This window comes from Charadrius vociferus, unplaced genomic scaffold (assembly GCF_000708025.1).
Source record: "Charadrius vociferus isolate BGI_N301 unplaced genomic scaffold, ASM70802v2 scaffold315, whole genome shotgun sequence".
NCBI classification, from domain to species: Eukaryota; Metazoa; Chordata; class Aves; order Charadriiformes; family Charadriidae; genus Charadrius; species Charadrius vociferus.
Genome location: NW_009648453.1, coordinates 1,726 through 18,502, shown reverse-complemented (window position 1 = coordinate 18,502; position 16,777 = coordinate 1,726). Strand labels below are relative to the sequence as shown.

Sequence of the window (16,777 nt, the reverse complement as noted above, 5' to 3'; positions counted from 1 at the left end):
GGCCTAAGGCCCCGCCGGGCCCCCTCAGCCGGGTAAGCGGCCCCCGCTGCTCTCCCATCGGGGGCACAGCTAAGCCTGTAGGATTTTCCTCGGGTACAAGAGGGGACCGGCACTGAGGTAAGCTGGAAAACCAAAGGCGTGCTTGGGGCTGGCGGCCGTCACACCAGCCAAAGGGACCGACTTGAGGGGGGTAGCTGAGAGGCCCCACAGCTCGCATGGAGAACCCCTTTGGCAGGGCGAAAAAGAAGGCAACCCGCCATGTTCTGCACTGTAGTCTGTGCAGAAGAACTCGGTTTTGGAGGAGGAGTGCCCGGTAGGGATGCGGACTGACTATTTCAGACAGCAACTTGAGTATAGGGTTGCACTTCTACATAGTTGGCATCGTGCAGGGCAGCCACGTTGTGGTAGCGGTTTGCTGTCTTTATGCCCTTTCCCTGTTGCTATATCCCTCCTCTATTTGTGCTGCCTTTGTCTCTGGCCCAGTGTTAGCATTTAGGCTTTGGCTTTTTCACTTTGTCTCATCCATCTACTTTCAGGCTGTTTCAGCTTGGCTTAGCTTGCTTTGCACAGAAGCCATTGTGCAAAAGCTTTATTTTTACAGTGCCTTGCTTTTAATGGTGGTGCATCCTACCCATGAGGCAGAACTCAACCTGTGCAGAACCGTAGAGGAGAGTCTTTTCTTTCCTTCAGGTACCTGGCTCATTCCTTGTCTATATTTGGACAAATCAGACAGTAGCCTAGCTTATTACAAAATATTGATTCATTCCTTCCACTTGTATCATTTAAGAAAAAGATCAATATAGGATAATTCTATATTTGACAGTACCATTTTACTTGCATTTTTTTGTCTGTTGAGGTGACTGATTTTGGCACATATAGTGTTGCTCTCTGACTTGTGAGCTACGTGCTGCTCAGTCGCCATTCAGTTTAGCTCCCATCCTGGGGACACCTCATATGACCAGAAGCTGGCTTAGGCACTGAATATATAAACTGAACAGAGTGGTGGGTGAGCACACAGTACTGTAGCCAAGATTGCCAGGTTCCCCCAACACACCCCTGCATGCTCCGTCCCATCCCGTCCTACAGTGATGTGAACTGCTGAAGACACTTTTACTTCTGAGCAGTGAATTGGTCCCAGCGCTCCTCCTCTTGCAGACTTCCTGCAGCGGCACCTCATTTCTGGCATGCGGTATATATGATCAGGAAGACTGGGTGTTTTTGTAAGAAGTTAGGTTTTTTTACTTGATTTTTGATCTCAAAAGGAGGCTGCCCCTTGCATATCTCAAGATTTGACCTTAAATTAACTGTAAATGTAGCAGAAAAACAGTGTTAATACTTTATATTCATGCACTCTAAGCATTCTTGTGTTCTAATAATTTAACGTACATTTTTACTGACTGCTAATTTAAAGTTATTTTTATGTTTATAAAAATAAAGCACTAAATTCACTGTTATCCACTCACAATTCTTTTTAATAGTCGGACACAAAATGAAGGTCATCCAAAGTGGTTCGTTCTGGGTGTTGGACAAGTCATAAAAGGGTTAGATATTGCTATGATGAATATGTGTCCTGGAGAAAAACGAAAAGTGGTCATTCCTCCGTCGTTAGCATATGGACAGCAAGGATACGGTAACAAAGAAGTTTTAATAATAAAACTTTGTCTTTACTCTGTTCTACCCTTTCAAATGTACAGTATTGTAAAAGACTGTAAGAATTGGTGATCCTATTATTTATGGAGGTGCTGAAGGTGACAACTGCAGCTGTGCAGCCTAATCCTGCTTATTCCTATGCAGTTTAAGTAGTCGTCATCATAGACCCACACCCAGGCCTTGCAGCTTGCATTAGAATTCAGTACATGGCACCCAGTATATTTTTCCAAGTATTGCCATAATACGAAAAATTGACAGCAAGAGAAAGATCCTCATGATTGATACCAGCATTTTTTGTTTTAATCTATTATATTCTGCTCATGTTTAGTTTCTATTATTTGACTTCTACCTGCTTCGCCTTCTAATGACATTCTGCTCATATGAGCAAAATGGAATGTAATCCAGTGCATGCCACAGAATTAATCTAAGTGAAAATAATTTGTTTAAAATACTGCTTACATTCTGGATAGTTAATGGATGATATCATCATATTACATAATAGTTGCAACGGTACGATGCGTGAAATCTGATTTGAAGTTACGGTGCTTAAGTGTGCAGTCTACCTTAAAAAAAAGAAAGTTCCAGTCAGAGTTTCATGCAGTGTTTCAGCACTCATAATTGTAGATAACTTAAATTCAGCTCTGACTTGGGTGTAGTAGTTTCTGTGAAAAGGTAGCTCCTGCTCTATAATAATCATTTGGTAGCAATATTATGTCAGAATTCCACGCACCAGTTTTGTCTTTCATATAATTCCATTGTAGCCAGTGAAGTTTACTGGGAATAAAGTTTCCCCCTTGAGCGTAATGTTTAATAAGTAAGTCTCATAACAACAAGGAAGAACACTGACACAAATAAATGTATGTTCTCTAACTCTAACACTAGTGTTAACTCTTTGTTCTAGGTAGCACTTCAAGACAGTATTCTTTTCCTGCAGCATACCTGTCCTCTGTCTCAGCACGTTCCTGCATGCTGGGGAAGATGCCTGCCTAATCTTGAATTAGAAAAGATGCATGTGGCTTTCTAAATCTTTACATATCTTTCCTTTGTCGGTATGTATATTTGTAAACCACTGGCACTGAATTCTAGTATTTTATCTTTCTTTTGTAAGTAGTATATAAACTGTGATTTATATTGAGATATATGTAAAACTACATTTTTAAAGCTCGCAAGATTAAGATCTTTTGAACTCTGAAACCTGTCACTTTTACTATGGATATTTTAGATGAGTAGTGTGAGTAACAGTTTTGTTTATCTTCTGTTTATAAACAAAGTAGATTTTTTCGTTTTCTTCAGTTCATGAAGCACGGCCACAAGCTCAAAACTCTGTCAAAATTCTGAGGTTACAATGTCATGCTCACTGGCTTTGGCTATGAATAGAAGCAGCTTGCATGTTTACATTTTAATTTTGCACTGCATGATTTCTTGATGCTTTTTTGGCACTACTTTTAGACCTCATTAGTTTGTTAGTCTCTCTTCAGTTCCCTTTTTTTGCCAGATGCATGATACATTGACCTGTGTTGATAGGCAGTAGTGGTTTTACATCAGATATGAGAAAATGCTTTGAGACAGAAATAATGAAGTCTAACATGTTCTTTTTTTTTCTTCAGAGACCAGACAAAATATTCCAGTAGTTTGGGGGATTTGAGGGATTTTTTTGTGTGAATCAGATGACTTGCATTCTATTGCTTCTTTCTAATGAGATGTATATTTTAAACACTATTTTACGTCAAGTCCTTTAACCATAGGTACAATTCATAGTAAGTTGGTAAAACCTGATGTTGCCTGTTTGTTTCTTCAGACAAAAAATATGTATGAGAATTGGTCTGTTACTGTAATCTTTTAAATCAGATTGCAGATATTTAACAAAGGCACATGTCTTATAATCAGTCTCTGAATAAGCCCCGTCATATGACAGTATGTGAAAGAGTAAGAACTTTAGAAATACTTGTTTTTCATGATAACACAAACCGTTCTCTTAATTTTTGAAAGTACCTGAATTGATATAAGCAATATAATTTTGTTTCAGGAAAGTATATTGTTCGCAAATCTCTCTCAAAATCATTTATCTAACACAATCTGAACAATCTTCCTGTCTAGCAGTATAATATTTAAATTCAGTTTAATCTGAATATTAACACAGCCTTTTGGAATAAAAAAAATAAGATGCTTTACATGTGAATTTATCATATATGTGACCTGTGACCATAATGTCTGATTTCTTAAATGCTTTTTTTTTTTTTCCTTCTATTCATAGCACAGGGAAAGATTCCACCCAATGCAACATTGATCTTTGAGATTGAACTTTATGCAGTAAATAAGGGACCTCGCAGTGTTGAAGCATTTAATCAAATAGACAAGGACAGTGACAAGAAACTCTCTGAACTTGAGGTAATGTGATGTAACTAATTTGGAATAAGTAATTTAGAAAACTGTAGGTACAGTTACATTGGGGTTATCTTTACACGAGCTGCCTCTGCTGCAGTTCATGGTATAAAGCTTCTGTATACTTACACAAACTACACTGTGCAACATTGAAATTTGCTTTGATTAATACATTAGTATGTCTCAGCCTTGCTGGGAAACAAACTTTAGACATGTCTGCACTGGAGTCACAATAACTTACATATGTACCCTAAGTGTCCTTGAAGATTGCTGTTAAGTGCCGGCGTAAAAGCCACAATGGTTGGACGTTTTTCTTTTCTTCTAGATAAGTCAGTATTTGAAAGAAGAATTTGCAAGAGATGGCAAAAAACGTCATCCCTCAGTCCATGATGAAATTTTAGCTGATATATTTAAGAAGAATGACCACGATGGAGATGGTTTCATATCAGCAAAGGAGTACAATGTCTACCAGCATGATGAACTCTAAGTACTTAAAAAATCTTTGGCTGTTTTCTGGACACTGAATTTTAAATAATAATACTTTGTCACAGGATTATTTTTTTTTTTTATAGTGGCATCTTTTTATATCTCTTAAGGCAACTGTAAAAAAATCTTATTTTTATCATTCAACTAACAAAATGCGTTGGATCTTTCAAAAGAAAAAAATAAAATGGGAAAAACCCATGATCTATTATTAGTGGTTCCTGCATCATGTCCTAATCTACAGTATTGCTCAGTAGTCTTTTTCTTTGTGTAAAATACTGATGAAAATAATTATTTCTGTCCTATCAAGCACAGAAAAATGCTTCCAGTACCTGTTGACATAGATAAAACATAGCTTTTCAATCCCCTGTAAAGTAAAAGGGGAAAACATAATTCCAGGAAGGTAACTCCATGAAACCTTTGCAGGCTTGTAGGCTAGCTTCTTGAGGAATTGCTGTTTGCAGCAAATTTAACTATAAAAGGCCTTAAAATAAAGGAACTCTGGCCATAGAATGTCAAAATAAAAACAGAAATGTTTTTAAAGCAACTTAAAATAATAACTTTGATTTAATATTAACATGAATAATTTCGTGTTCATGCAGTATTTAAGTGAATTTGTAAACTGACTTGGGGCATCTACAAGTTCTCTGGGTAACCTGTTCCAGTGCCTCACCACCTCATAGCAAAAACCTTCTAATATCTATTCTAAATCTCCCCTCTGCCAGTTTGAAGCCATTGCCCCTTGTTCTATCGCTACATGCCCTTGTAAAAAGTCCCTCTCCAGCTTTCTTGCAGGCGCCCTTCAGATACTGGAAAGCTGCTGTAAGGTCTCCCTAGAGTCTTCCCGTCTCCAGGCTGAACAACCCCAACTCTCTCAGCCTGTATTCATAGGAGAGGTACTCCAACGATCATCTTGGTGGCCCTCCTCTGGACCTGCTCCAACAGGTCCATGTCCTTAAATTGAGGGCTCCAGAGCTGGACGCGGTGCTCTAGAGCTGGATGCAGTACTCCAGGTGTGGTCTCACGAGAGCGGAGTAGATGGGCAGAATCACTCCCGGAACCTGCTGGCCACGCTTCTTTTGATGCAGCCCAGGATACGGTTGGCCACCTGGGCTGTGAGCACACATTGCTGGCTCATGTTGAGTTTCTTATCAACCAACACACCCAAGTACTACTCCTGAGGGCTGCTCTCAATCCATTCTCTGCCCAGCCTGTATTTGTGCATGGGATTGCTCTGACCCACCTGCAGGGCCTTGCACTTGGCCTTGTTGAACTTCATGAGGTTTGCACAGTCCCACCTCTCAAGCCTGTCCAGGTCCCTCTGGATGGTATCCCTTCCCTCCAGCGTGTTGACCGGTCCACACAGCCTGGTGTCGTCAGCAAACTTGCTGAGGGTGCACTCAATCCCAACATCCATGTCACCAATGAAGATGTTAAATTACTAAGTTATCAGTTTATTTAGCAGCATCAAGTTAAAAATCTACGGTATCGTGATTTACTTGGGTGAGGTGGAAGATGATGGGAGATACTGTATATAAACATCAGTAATTATTTGGGCATCATTCTGTTTTTTCTCACTTTGGAAAAATGCAAAGAAGTAGCAATAGTTAATAGACAGTATTTCATGCTCGTTAACTGTTCTGCTTATGCAGATGTCATTATAATACTTGTGTAATGTACTTTTCTCATGTGAAAAGCAATAGCTGTATTTTATTTCAACAGATAATAATCAGATGTACACAGTGAAAGTAGCAGCGCAAGTAAAAAAGCTGCCATACCTGGGGTATCCTTAAAATCATTCTAAAAGGTAGAAAACCATTTTGTAATTGTTTTCCCAGTTTAAAATAGCACGGGGAGAGCTTCAACAGTACAGTAGCAAGTCTCAGTACTGGACTCTAGTCTGTAGTGCCCTCTGGTGTTCATATTCTCGATAGACTCAATTTTCTGCAATTGAGATACAATGGTTAAAGACCTTCACCCCTCAAGTCTTGTTGGAAGGATGTAATTCTGTTATTTTTGTAAGCTTTCAAAACATTTTCTGCTAAGCAATTTTTTTTTCTGAACACAACAGAAAGTCAAGAGCAGCTGTGATCTAAAATCCGAATGCAGAAGGTGGACTGGCAGATACTTTTTAGTAATCTAACCAAACTGGTGACATATGGTAATGGCATCTTAATATGAAATGCCTATCCCTAGTTTTAGTTGTTCCCTTTTGTAAATGAAACATTAGACTGAGCTAAGTTTTAGTGTGTTTTTTAATCTGATACTTCAATTAAACATTCATGAGAACACTAAATTATTAACAAATATTCTCATTTTACCACCATATGCCAGTGTAGATAAAGGCAACATATTGGGGTTTAACAGCAAGTTTGTGTAAACAACTTAAAATAAGTTCTAGCATATATTTTGACATTATGAAAATTCAGTTTAAAAGTACATTTTTCATTATCATGATAATGAAAGGAGAAGGTTCTAAAAGAAAATAAGCAATGTCCAGGAATGCATGAGGGCATTTTCAAGTAAAAGGTCATTGACAGCGAAGCTAATAATTTGAAGGTAATAGTGTAGTAAAATGTTTTGCACTTTCGCTATTTTGCATTTCAACAATTAGAGTCATATTTACTAATTCTCTGAAAAATTTGTGGCACAGTTATGCCTGTGTCTGTGACAACAGGCACTTCCCTAGCTCAGTTACTTTACTCTCTTATGCCAGAGGTCAAAGCAGGGCACAGCATGCAATCGTACATACTTTTGTCCATTAAAAGAGCACTCGAGGCATCCGTAGACTGTCTCCCTTTTAGAACTTCCCATGCCACAAAGGACACAGGGACCTTTGGGGATGTTGTTATTAAGTAAATTAATTCGGATATGAGACCCTTCTCTGAGATAGCTTGTAGAGAGATCGGTCATGCTCGCAGCTTTTTCATAATAATCTGTAAAAAGGTCCTCCAAGTAAGCATCAGAGTTAGCAACGATATCCACTACTCTTTTATCTGAAAAAGAATGCACACAAAAAAGAAGCAATGATTTGTCATTACATTATGAACTGTTTACAAAGCAACCTGTCAATTTAATTATGGAAATAACAACTGATTCATGAAACCATTCTAAACATGCCACTGTGTAGATTACTTCCCATCAAAAGCCCTGTATGATGAAATTTTTTCTTCAGTTTCATGAAAGACACTGATGAAAGCCAGATTTTTTGTTTGTATATGTTCTATATAATTACAATATTTTTAGAAATACACCTAGAAGATAGGCCTGAGGCAAGCTTTTGAAAAAGTGGTGCCAAATCAAATCACGGTTGCGTACTTTCCTGTTTAACCATTTTTATTTTTGCATTTCTCGTTTTAGTTTCTAAATCTTGTAAATCCACTTTTTTTCCTAGTATTTACCAAAAAAAAAAAAAAAAGAAAAGTCACTACTTTAAAAAAAGTCACTTAGAAACTTTGGAGGACTCCGTGGTGACCTCCTAGCAGATTCCTGAGCATCCAAACACCCCAGGAAGAAATCACTTTTGGAACTTTGGAACTACCTACCTTTTTTCGCTCTCTTCAGGGACTGATTAGTTTAGATGTGATGACAAACTTTTAGGCAGCTACAACTACCATACCCACCAAAGATTTATTGCCTTAAGCGTGGACTGGAGCAGCACTGAATGCCTGCTCCATAAAAGCTCTTTGATCAAGAATGGGATACAATGGAGCAAGGGCAACTCTACAGAGCAGCCTTTAGAAGGATGTGTTTACTGCTCAAAGTTTATCTTCACACTTAGATTTGCAGACTTCCAAAGTAATTAGACCAAGGAGTGTTAAAGTACAGGATCTTGTTCTGAAGAAAATATAGCTACATATAGTGACATTTTTGTTGGATGTTGTGCGTATCAAAATGGGAAAAGAGAACTATGATGGTATCTTGCCCCTGTCCCTGCCAAGTGAACGTATAGCCTAAAGAGTACATTCAAATATTAAATTAAGGTTGTTTGATATTTCATAGAATCATAGAATGGTTTAGGTGGGAAGGGACTTTGAAAATCATCTAGTTCCAACCCCCCTGCCATGGGCAGGGACACTTCCCACTAGACCAGGTTGCTCAAAGCCCCATCCAACCTGGCCTTCAACACCTCCAGGGATGGAGCTTCCACAGCTTGTCTGGATAACCTGAAATGTTTTGCACTTTGCGCAAACCTTAAAAATTTAAACTTAAAGAGTTTGCCCTTATTTATAGTTTATAACTTGTATTGCATAACACTAGTTGTAAATGGCAAGCATATGAAATATGCTTAATGTTAACTGAAGTTAGTTGTATAATTACTCCATACCAGTTTATCATCAGCCATAATTTTTTATTTTAAAATGTTTAGAGATTTAATGAACAGCAATACCATAGATTTGTTATTTGTGAAAGAGTCAGATTCTCAAATACAAATTTTAATAACTTCACAATCATTTCAATACACATAAAATTGAGGTACATCTTCTATTGAAGTTTTCTTGTTTAAACATTCATTTTGCACACAAATTAAAGAAACAAAAATACACTTTTCATGTATTAACTAAGACATTTGGATATAAGTATCAAAAGTCATACTTCGATGAAACAGATTACTCTTTAACCTCCTTAATTTGGTCAGTGAAGATGATCCCGATTTCTCTTTTTCAAATCCTCCTTTTGAAATTGGAGTCACACAGAGTTCTGTAAAAATTGAGGTTTTAGAACACAATATAAAAGCAATAAATGCACAGCAGAGTTTAATATGCATTCTAATCTATAAAGCTAACAGTGAATAAATTCACCTTTGCTTATGTTTTTAATGGCTAGTACCACTTTTTAATGTACGTCTGCACACAGTAATAGCCCACAGAATCAGATGACACAGATTCAATGGGAATTTTAAAATGTTGATGGCTTTCAACATACACCAGAGTTTGTTTTGGTTTATGCACAATTTATGGCCATGGTAAGGGACCAAGACAGTCAATATCACATGAATGGGACCCCGCTTCTGAAGGAGAAACATTTCTATGATCTCATTTGAAACCAAAAATGAAAAATAATAAGCAAGACTGCAAGTTCTGTAGTCATCTCTTCCAACATCAAATCAACTACTAAAACTTTTTTTTTTAAATGAAAATAAGTATCACCTAAGTTTCCATGCATAACTTGAAAGAAAACCTTTAAATTGATATATAAGGATAATCAATTACAAGAAACTGAAAAAACATCTTTTAAACTTTCTCAATTGAGAATTCACTTTAATTATGCAAATACAAATATCAGCTTCATTGATTATTTCACTAATAATGACTTTAGGAAAAACACTGTGCATGTACCTACCACTGCATGAAGGTAAAAAAAAATTAAAACATTTCCAAAACTGAAATTAATGTTGAGCATTATGGAAGTGAATATAAACTACCATACTGTATTCTCTCTTTTACTTTTAGTCCAGTAATTATGCCTGGTTTGGAGTATATTTAAAGTTTTTGCAGAAGGGCAAAGGTATCTCACAGTTCAGTAAAAAGTTCTGCTTTACAATGCAGAATATCTGTCATGGAAGTTTTATATTGTGAATGCCAAAGGGTACGGAGCTATTTGCAACTTGTAAAACATAGTGCTGTACAGATGTGCAGAGACAGAGATTGCTTCCGGAACCACGTCTTTTATCTTGCTATTGACAGAAAGCCACAACGTCACAGAGAGTCGAGCAATTCCTGAAACAGTTCAGTGACTCTCACAGAGGTTCCTGTATTTAAGTACTTGTGAACCTGGTGGTTAAAACTTTATCTATCATTACTCTAGTTGGTGGGGACTTTTGCATTTGGTATTATCGAGTAATAGATTAAATCCTAAATTGACTTTCTGGTTTATTACACACAATATCGATAACATGGATAACATTATAGGCTACGCTTTAACTAGTGAAAATAATCTAAATACATAAGCACTATCCTTTCCCCAGAAGGAGAAAAATTTACAGGAGCTATGATTTTTTTTTTTAATTAGTTTCCTGTAATTGTGGTTATTTCTTCCTAAATATCTTCAGATATCCATATATGGTAATGATATATCTGACTGAAATTAAAGCCAACAGAAAAAATGTTAGCTTAGTTTAGAAGTTCTGCACACTTTCTTCTTTACTTGGGCCTTTTTACTTGCCTATTTTATGCAAAACTGATCAGACGGTCTGATAAGCCTGTTCCTTACAAGACAGAAATATAAGGAAGTGATTTTTTTGTTCCATGCAACTGTGGGATTTAAAAAAAAATAATTACAAATTCATACTTAACTTTTAAAAAAAGTTTCCACAACAGACTATTTTCTAGCACCTGCCTTGTTTATCTTTTCAAGAATTGTTTCCCTTAGGAAATCAGACTATTTATGTGCATGAAATCAAAGCATAGCATTGTATGGAAATGGGGCTTACGTATATCAAGAGGAAGAAAACTGTTTTAAAAACTCAGATCATTATAAATAATAGCAGTAATGACAGTAATGCACATCACTTACCAAAATTACCATCCAAATGAATATAAAGTTCAAATACACTAAAAGCAATTGTTGTATGTGCCGGAAAAACAATGGCTTTGTCCCGCCCTTTATAATTCTGATCTTCAATAATGTGAAACTATAATTTCAAAAAGCATCAAAAGAAAAAAAAGTTACAAATTTAAATGAAAAAATAAATGAAATATCTTAACTGTACATATTGAGAATTATAATGCTGGAGGAAGCTTTGAAACTGAAGATCAAATTTCAATAAAGTTTGATACAGAGATAGTAACTTAACATGCATCATTCACTGAAAATTATGTGAACAATTTATAAATACTAGTAATGGGCAAACTTCAGAAGATTTGTAGGTTCAATAATTCAGACATGCCAAAGAGAGGGAAGGAGAGGGAGGAAGAACATAAGACAGAGAGTAAGATGTCAGCCCTTGAAATAACAACCTGAAGTTCCAATATGTAATGAAAGATGAATATAATGACAGATAGTTCATATGTTTATTGGAGATTCAAACTAAGAAGTAAATTCCACACTTTCACTGAGGCTTCACCCCAAGCAATGGCTCATTGTCGCCATCCTTTCATGCACTGCCCATCCCTCAGTCACATAAGCAATACTAACAAAAGACCAACTTTTAATTCTGTTTACATCAGTGCAATAATATTGATTTACTTCAGATTTTTTCTGAGCTTACATCACTAAAAATGCAATTACATCCAACCATAAAATTATAAAAATGAGCTTTTCGTGTTTGTTCATTTAAGTTACAGAACTTTGTCAAACATATTTACCCTCATTGTCTCTCCACGCATCCCGGTATGGACAGTTAATGAGCACTGCCTTGTAGTTCTAATACTTTCCATGACCACGCACAAAATTTCCATCCTACTTTTTCTTGATTGATGGACTAGACAATGATCAAAGTTTATTTTTCTAAAATCAAGAGGAAGGCAGGAAGGAAATTCAGAGATTATTAGCAACTTACAAAGCAGCTAATAGAATTAGTAACTTTAATCAGTAAATAAATCACCATAACTTCTGTCTCATAGCAGTAAAACAACTGACTGCTGAGGTCTCTGGAAACGTAATATTGATTTTCAGTGTTTGGGAACAGAAACACTAAAAAACTCAAGGAAAGCCAGTAATGTGCAAATGTTAGAGAGGATATGTGGGACAGCCTAGTAAATTCCAAGTCTGTCCATCTGACACTGTTCTTAGTGACAGTAAGGAACTGTCAACACACTCTAATAACAATTTTTTTTTAACTGATATAATTAATGTCATTCAGTGAGAATTTATGGAAAACAGTAAAAACAATGCTGTGCATTTGGGCTTCTATAAGCTTATGATGATGCAATGTTTTTATTCGAAGCCTAAATTATGCCTATCAAGGCTGGCATACACTCAATGGATTAAAAACTGGCTAACTGATGTGTATAAGCTATAACTGGAAAAATCTGTATCACTCATAAACACAGAACAATAATGAAACAAGTGTTTGCAGGAAAATTTCTACAGGCATTGGCTCTTAGTCCTATAACATTGAATATTTTCATCAGGAGACTACGACTTCTTCCCCCACCCACCCCCAGTTATTAATGATAATGTTTGGAGATCACAAATAGACCAGGAAAAGGTAGGAATAGAATGAGAGAGATTACGGATACAAAATGACATGCACTGCTTGGTAAATAACTACAAGGAAACACTATACATTTGAAAATACCAAATATCACATCATGCATAGTAAATAATTTACTGGGATGCAACACTGGGATTCACTGGGATGACACTGTGGCCAAGGGATAATCTTTGAAATATAAACTAGAGGATTACACCTAAAATTAGTCACATTGTATTTCTATGTGTTTGACATTTGTGCTAGCACTACAGCAACATGAATTTTGGTTTCAGAGTCCACAGCTCAACAAGGATGCTGGAAAAACAGAGACTGCATTTAGAGAAGAGCCATAGAAGGCTATGAAAAATTCAAGTAGATAAACCTACTTTGCTTTTCAAAGAAAAGGCTGTGCAATAACCTCATAAAACCTTGAAGTGCCTACATTGGCAATAATACATATGGCCCTCTAGTTCATCAAAGGCAAAGAAATGCTATCTCTGAAACCTGAAGTTGAGTAATGTCATTCAAAATAAATTTCAAATTTTCAATAGTATGGAATAATAGAGATAGGATCTTGGGTGAACTCTACCTTTCTGCATTATTTTTTTTACTGAAAGATGTGCTATAATTCAAACAAGAATTAATTCAGAACAATTCTACAGTCTGTGTTATACAGAAGGTCATGTGTCTAATTCCAGTAGTCCAACCTGACACTCTTGGAAAATATCAGATGGTGACTGCTATTGATTGGCTAAAAATAATCAAAACCTAACCATTTCAGAGGCTCAACCTAACTCCATGAAATACATTATTATGGAACCAGAAACCAAATATATAATATAACCTTGTAGTAAGTTCTTTAAGTAATGTTGGTACTTCAACCTCATGTTTGGTCACTATGCCAAATGAAGCTTTAAAGGCAACAGAATCTGATCCAGCAACATCAAAACCAACGTCATTCATTATCTGATTTCCTCTTCTACCATTAAGCGAAACATCTGATTTGTCTTCATAGTTGAGCAACTGGTAAGACGAGACACCTGAGTAAAAGAAGATAACCGTTGTGTGATGAAAAGTCTGAATGCAGTTATTTTTATGCAGCAAGAAAAGAATAAATGGTGCTGTTCCTACTGTGCTTAAGCATTTTGACGTGAAATTCAGAGCTACACTGAGCGCTTATTTATCGGTGTTACTACTGCTGACTAATGGAAGAAGAGCGCATAGGGGTCTGAGGGATTTCCGTGCCCCTCTCTGGCAGAGTTGTGCTCATGCTCTTACATGGGATATGTCCTGGGCATCAAATGGCGATTAGGGCTATTTCTACATTTCTGGGCTTAGCATTATTCGCCTAAAGTACTTTTGCCTGAAATTATGCTGTTGGTACATGTATAAACCGGACATGTACTATGTTCTGGGTTTAATGACAGAGGCTCTGAAACACAAAATGGCTTAGTGGAGGCTACACAATATTAAAACTAGGAACAAAATGAAAGCTGCTGCATGTAAAATAATTCTGTGAATTCTGAATTTTGTGTAGATGCAGTACAAGTGAAGCTAACATTTCTTCATTTTTGCAATATGTGAATGAGACATAGGAGTGCCAGTAATACTAACTTTGTCTTTTACCTGACATGTCACAATTAGAAAGACTTACCACGCTTTCCCTGAATGCCTGATGATTCCAGGGACCACGTCAGTTTATTTTGAAGGAAAACAACACATTGATTCTGACTTACATGAAAGTTTTCATCAATTTATTGTAGAATCAAAGGGTAGGTGCCAAAGCTTTCTTATAATGCTTTCTTTATAACCTTAAATGCATTTCCGTTTCACTAACAGAAAAATATTAGAAGGCAGTGGTTGCCAAATTAAAATGAATAGAGCAGGTAGAACACAGGGATTAGGCATCCAAATACACTTGAGAGTCAGGGTTTTACTCCTTTTTTTAATCCTTTGAAGTTTTTAGGAGAAGCTGACATGAAGTCACCTGGTATGAATCCTGTTTGTCTTTATTTTTAACCAAAAAAAAGGTTCATATATTTTTCATAATTCTAAAAAGATTGCAAATTCTTGTATTTGTCACATAACAAAGGAAATTCAATTACAAAGCTATTTGCTTACATTAGAGGACAATACTTTCTGCACATGACATCTAACCTTTACAGAAAAGACTAGTAAGATTTTGTCAGACTTTTTAATGTGATTTTGCAACCTGTTTCTGTCCTGGTTTGAGGTAAAATGGAATCAATTTTGTTCGGTAACTTTTTAATGAGATTTTTCAATTTTTTTTTCCGAGCTGACTTGTCCTGATTGTAAGACTAGTAGGATTAGTGGGATTCCGTTCTTTTTTCATCATGCTTGTGTCCTGGAATCACCCCTTTGTGGGGTCAAAAGATATTTCTGTCTTCTTGTGCTCATACTGGTTTGCCTCAGTAGAGTTTTTAAAGAAAGCAATTGTGCAATTAACATGACCAATACTTTTGTCTAAAGGCACCTTTTTTCAAAAGAAAATAAAGCAATGAAACTGTTCTGAGAAAACATAGCATGCAGACAAGAATTACACAGACAAAGGAAGGTATGGAAAATGATAGGCAGTAGAGTTCAATTTTGCACCTCCTAATTCTCAAAGAATCTCCTCAAAATTTTCTGATATTGCATAGCAAAGGCAATTTAAACACAGTTAAGCTTTTTAAATACACAAGAAAGATTACAAATGTGGAAGAAAAGTCTTATGGAAATCCAATTACTTCAGTCAGATAGCTGTTGTCAAATGCTTCTGCCTGTGCAGAGCCCAGTTCAACACCAGGAACAGCGTGGAACAGCTGCAGAACTGAGGCCATTCATACATACTTAAAAGCATACAGAGAAAGATGAACACTAAAAACAAATTTTAAGTAGCAATTAATCAACATACACCAATACATCTCTCAGGAATCTCTTGCAATTTGTAAAAAAAAAAAAAAAAAAAAAAAAAAAACCACCACCAAAAAAACCCACAAGGCTTAACTGAATTTGTTTCATATTAGTCCAGAAAATATCAAGGCTTTTTAGTAGAACTGACTTTTTTCCCCCACTCTTTTTCCAGAAAGTCCTTTTTTTTTTTTTTTTTACCACCAGCTTTGACTTGTACTTTTTTCTTAAATATTTGTAACATGACTAAGCAAGACAAATTTTATTACCCCTGTACTAAAGAACCATCATACTACCTGCACAGTTTAAACTATGTCTAGTCTTCTGTGTTTACTAGAAAACATGCATTTTTCCACTTTGATGAAAAATAGAAATCTTACCTGCAGAAATTTCTTTCTCCCCTTGAAGAATGTCTTTTAATGTGAAAGGTGTTGAAGCAAATTTAGATTTTTTGGAAAGCAAACATTTTCTTTTCTTAATCACAAGGCTTAGAGGTTGGTATTTATCAGCTTCACTGAGACTAGGCACTGGAACTAGTCTTCCTCCATCACCAACCTGTTTAACAAAGTTTTTGGTTGCAGCAGCGAACATATTATGACATTAGTAAAGATAATAATAAAAAGCTCTGTATCAAGAGTAACGTCCAGTAACATCCAACTGCAACATCAAGCCCATGTTCAATTCTTTTGACAATGTTCTTTCAAACAAATTAACATGTTTAAAAAAAAAATAAAATAAAAAGCTGTCAAACTGATCGAGTTATATTTTGCTTGGAAATAATCAACAGCATCTTAGCTACAAAGCTTCTGTGGTGTATTGCCCGAGACTTCTCTCAAAGACCTTCAGTTAAGCTCTCCAATTCTGTATGATGAATAATGAATTATCAGTGTAAACTGATAGGGAAATGGTTGCCCTTTCCTTGGCTGTTTAATGCCACTGTTTGAAAACAGAATTTACAATCTTCAAAACAGAAGACAGTAACTACTGCAACCCTTAGCTTCCCCTTAGGAGTTATTGATGTATTACTGTTTATTGGGTCACGGCTGCAGCTGAATTCTCGTGGTTTACCAACAACCAACAAAGCAGCCCAGACGCGCTCCGGGAGACCGCCTGAATTACACATTCGTGCGAGCCGGCAGCTCTGCTGAGACGGTATTGCCTTTCAACAGAGCTTGCATAACCTACCTGTGAAAGCTCAGCTGGGCAGTAAGTGGT

General features: G+C 36.4%; 2 protein-coding genes across 2 annotated transcripts; one reads left to right on the top strand and one right to left on the bottom strand.

Moving 5' to 3' along the window:
- The first annotated feature begins 215 nt into the window (after positions 1–215).
- On the top strand, positions 216–4,710 carry FKBP7 (FK506 binding protein 7). The gene is made up of 4 exons (XM_009885620.1): positions 216–313; positions 1,479–1,630; positions 3,905–4,038; positions 4,358–4,710. The coding sequence occupies exons 1-4, from the start codon at positions 216–218 to the stop codon at positions 4,517–4,519; spliced, it is 546 nt and encodes a 181-aa protein (XP_009883922.1). The 3' UTR covers positions 4,520–4,710.
- Positions 4,711–7,209: 2,499 nt separating this feature from the next.
- Positions 7,210–16,153, bottom strand: DFNB59 (deafness, autosomal recessive 59). Its single transcript, XM_009885611.1, has 6 exons — positions 15,943–16,153; positions 13,497–13,692; positions 11,823–11,964; positions 11,032–11,149; positions 9,112–9,216; positions 7,210–7,511 (listed from the first exon to the last, which is right to left on the bottom strand). Exons 1-6 carry the CDS (start codon positions 16,151–16,153, stop codon positions 7,210–7,212), a joined length of 1,074 nt encoding a protein of 357 aa, XP_009883913.1.
- Between the last annotated feature and the right edge of the window lie 624 nt (positions 16,154–16,777).

What these genes read in the sequence shown, in the direction of transcription:
- FKBP7 (XM_009885620.1), top strand. Translation starts at nt 216, where the DNA reads ATGGAGAACCCCTTTGGCAGGGCGAAAAAGAAGGCAACCCGCCATGTT. An exon ending in TTTTGGAGGAGGAGTGCCCG is followed by an intron (nt 314 to 1,478) that starts GTAGGGATGCGG and finishes TCTTTTTAATAG; the next exon opens with TCGGACACAAAATGAAGGTC. An exon ending in AGAAACTCTCTGAACTTGAG is followed by an intron (nt 4,039 to 4,357) that starts GTAATGTGATGT and finishes CTTTTCTTCTAG; the next exon opens with ATAAGTCAGTATTTGAAAGA.
- DFNB59 (XM_009885611.1), bottom strand. Translation starts at nt 16,153, where the DNA reads ATGTTCGCTGCTGCAACCAAAAACTTTGTTAAACAGGTTGGTGATGGA. An exon ending in GGAGAAAGAAATTTCTGCAG is followed by an intron (nt 13,693 to 15,942) that starts GTAAGATTTCTA and finishes TCTTTTACTCAG; the next exon opens with GTGTCTCGTCTTACCAGTTG. An exon ending in CTTAAAGAACTTACTACAAG is followed by an intron (nt 11,965 to 13,496) that starts GTTATATTATAT and finishes TCTTGATTTTAG; the next exon opens with AAAAATAAACTTTGATCATT.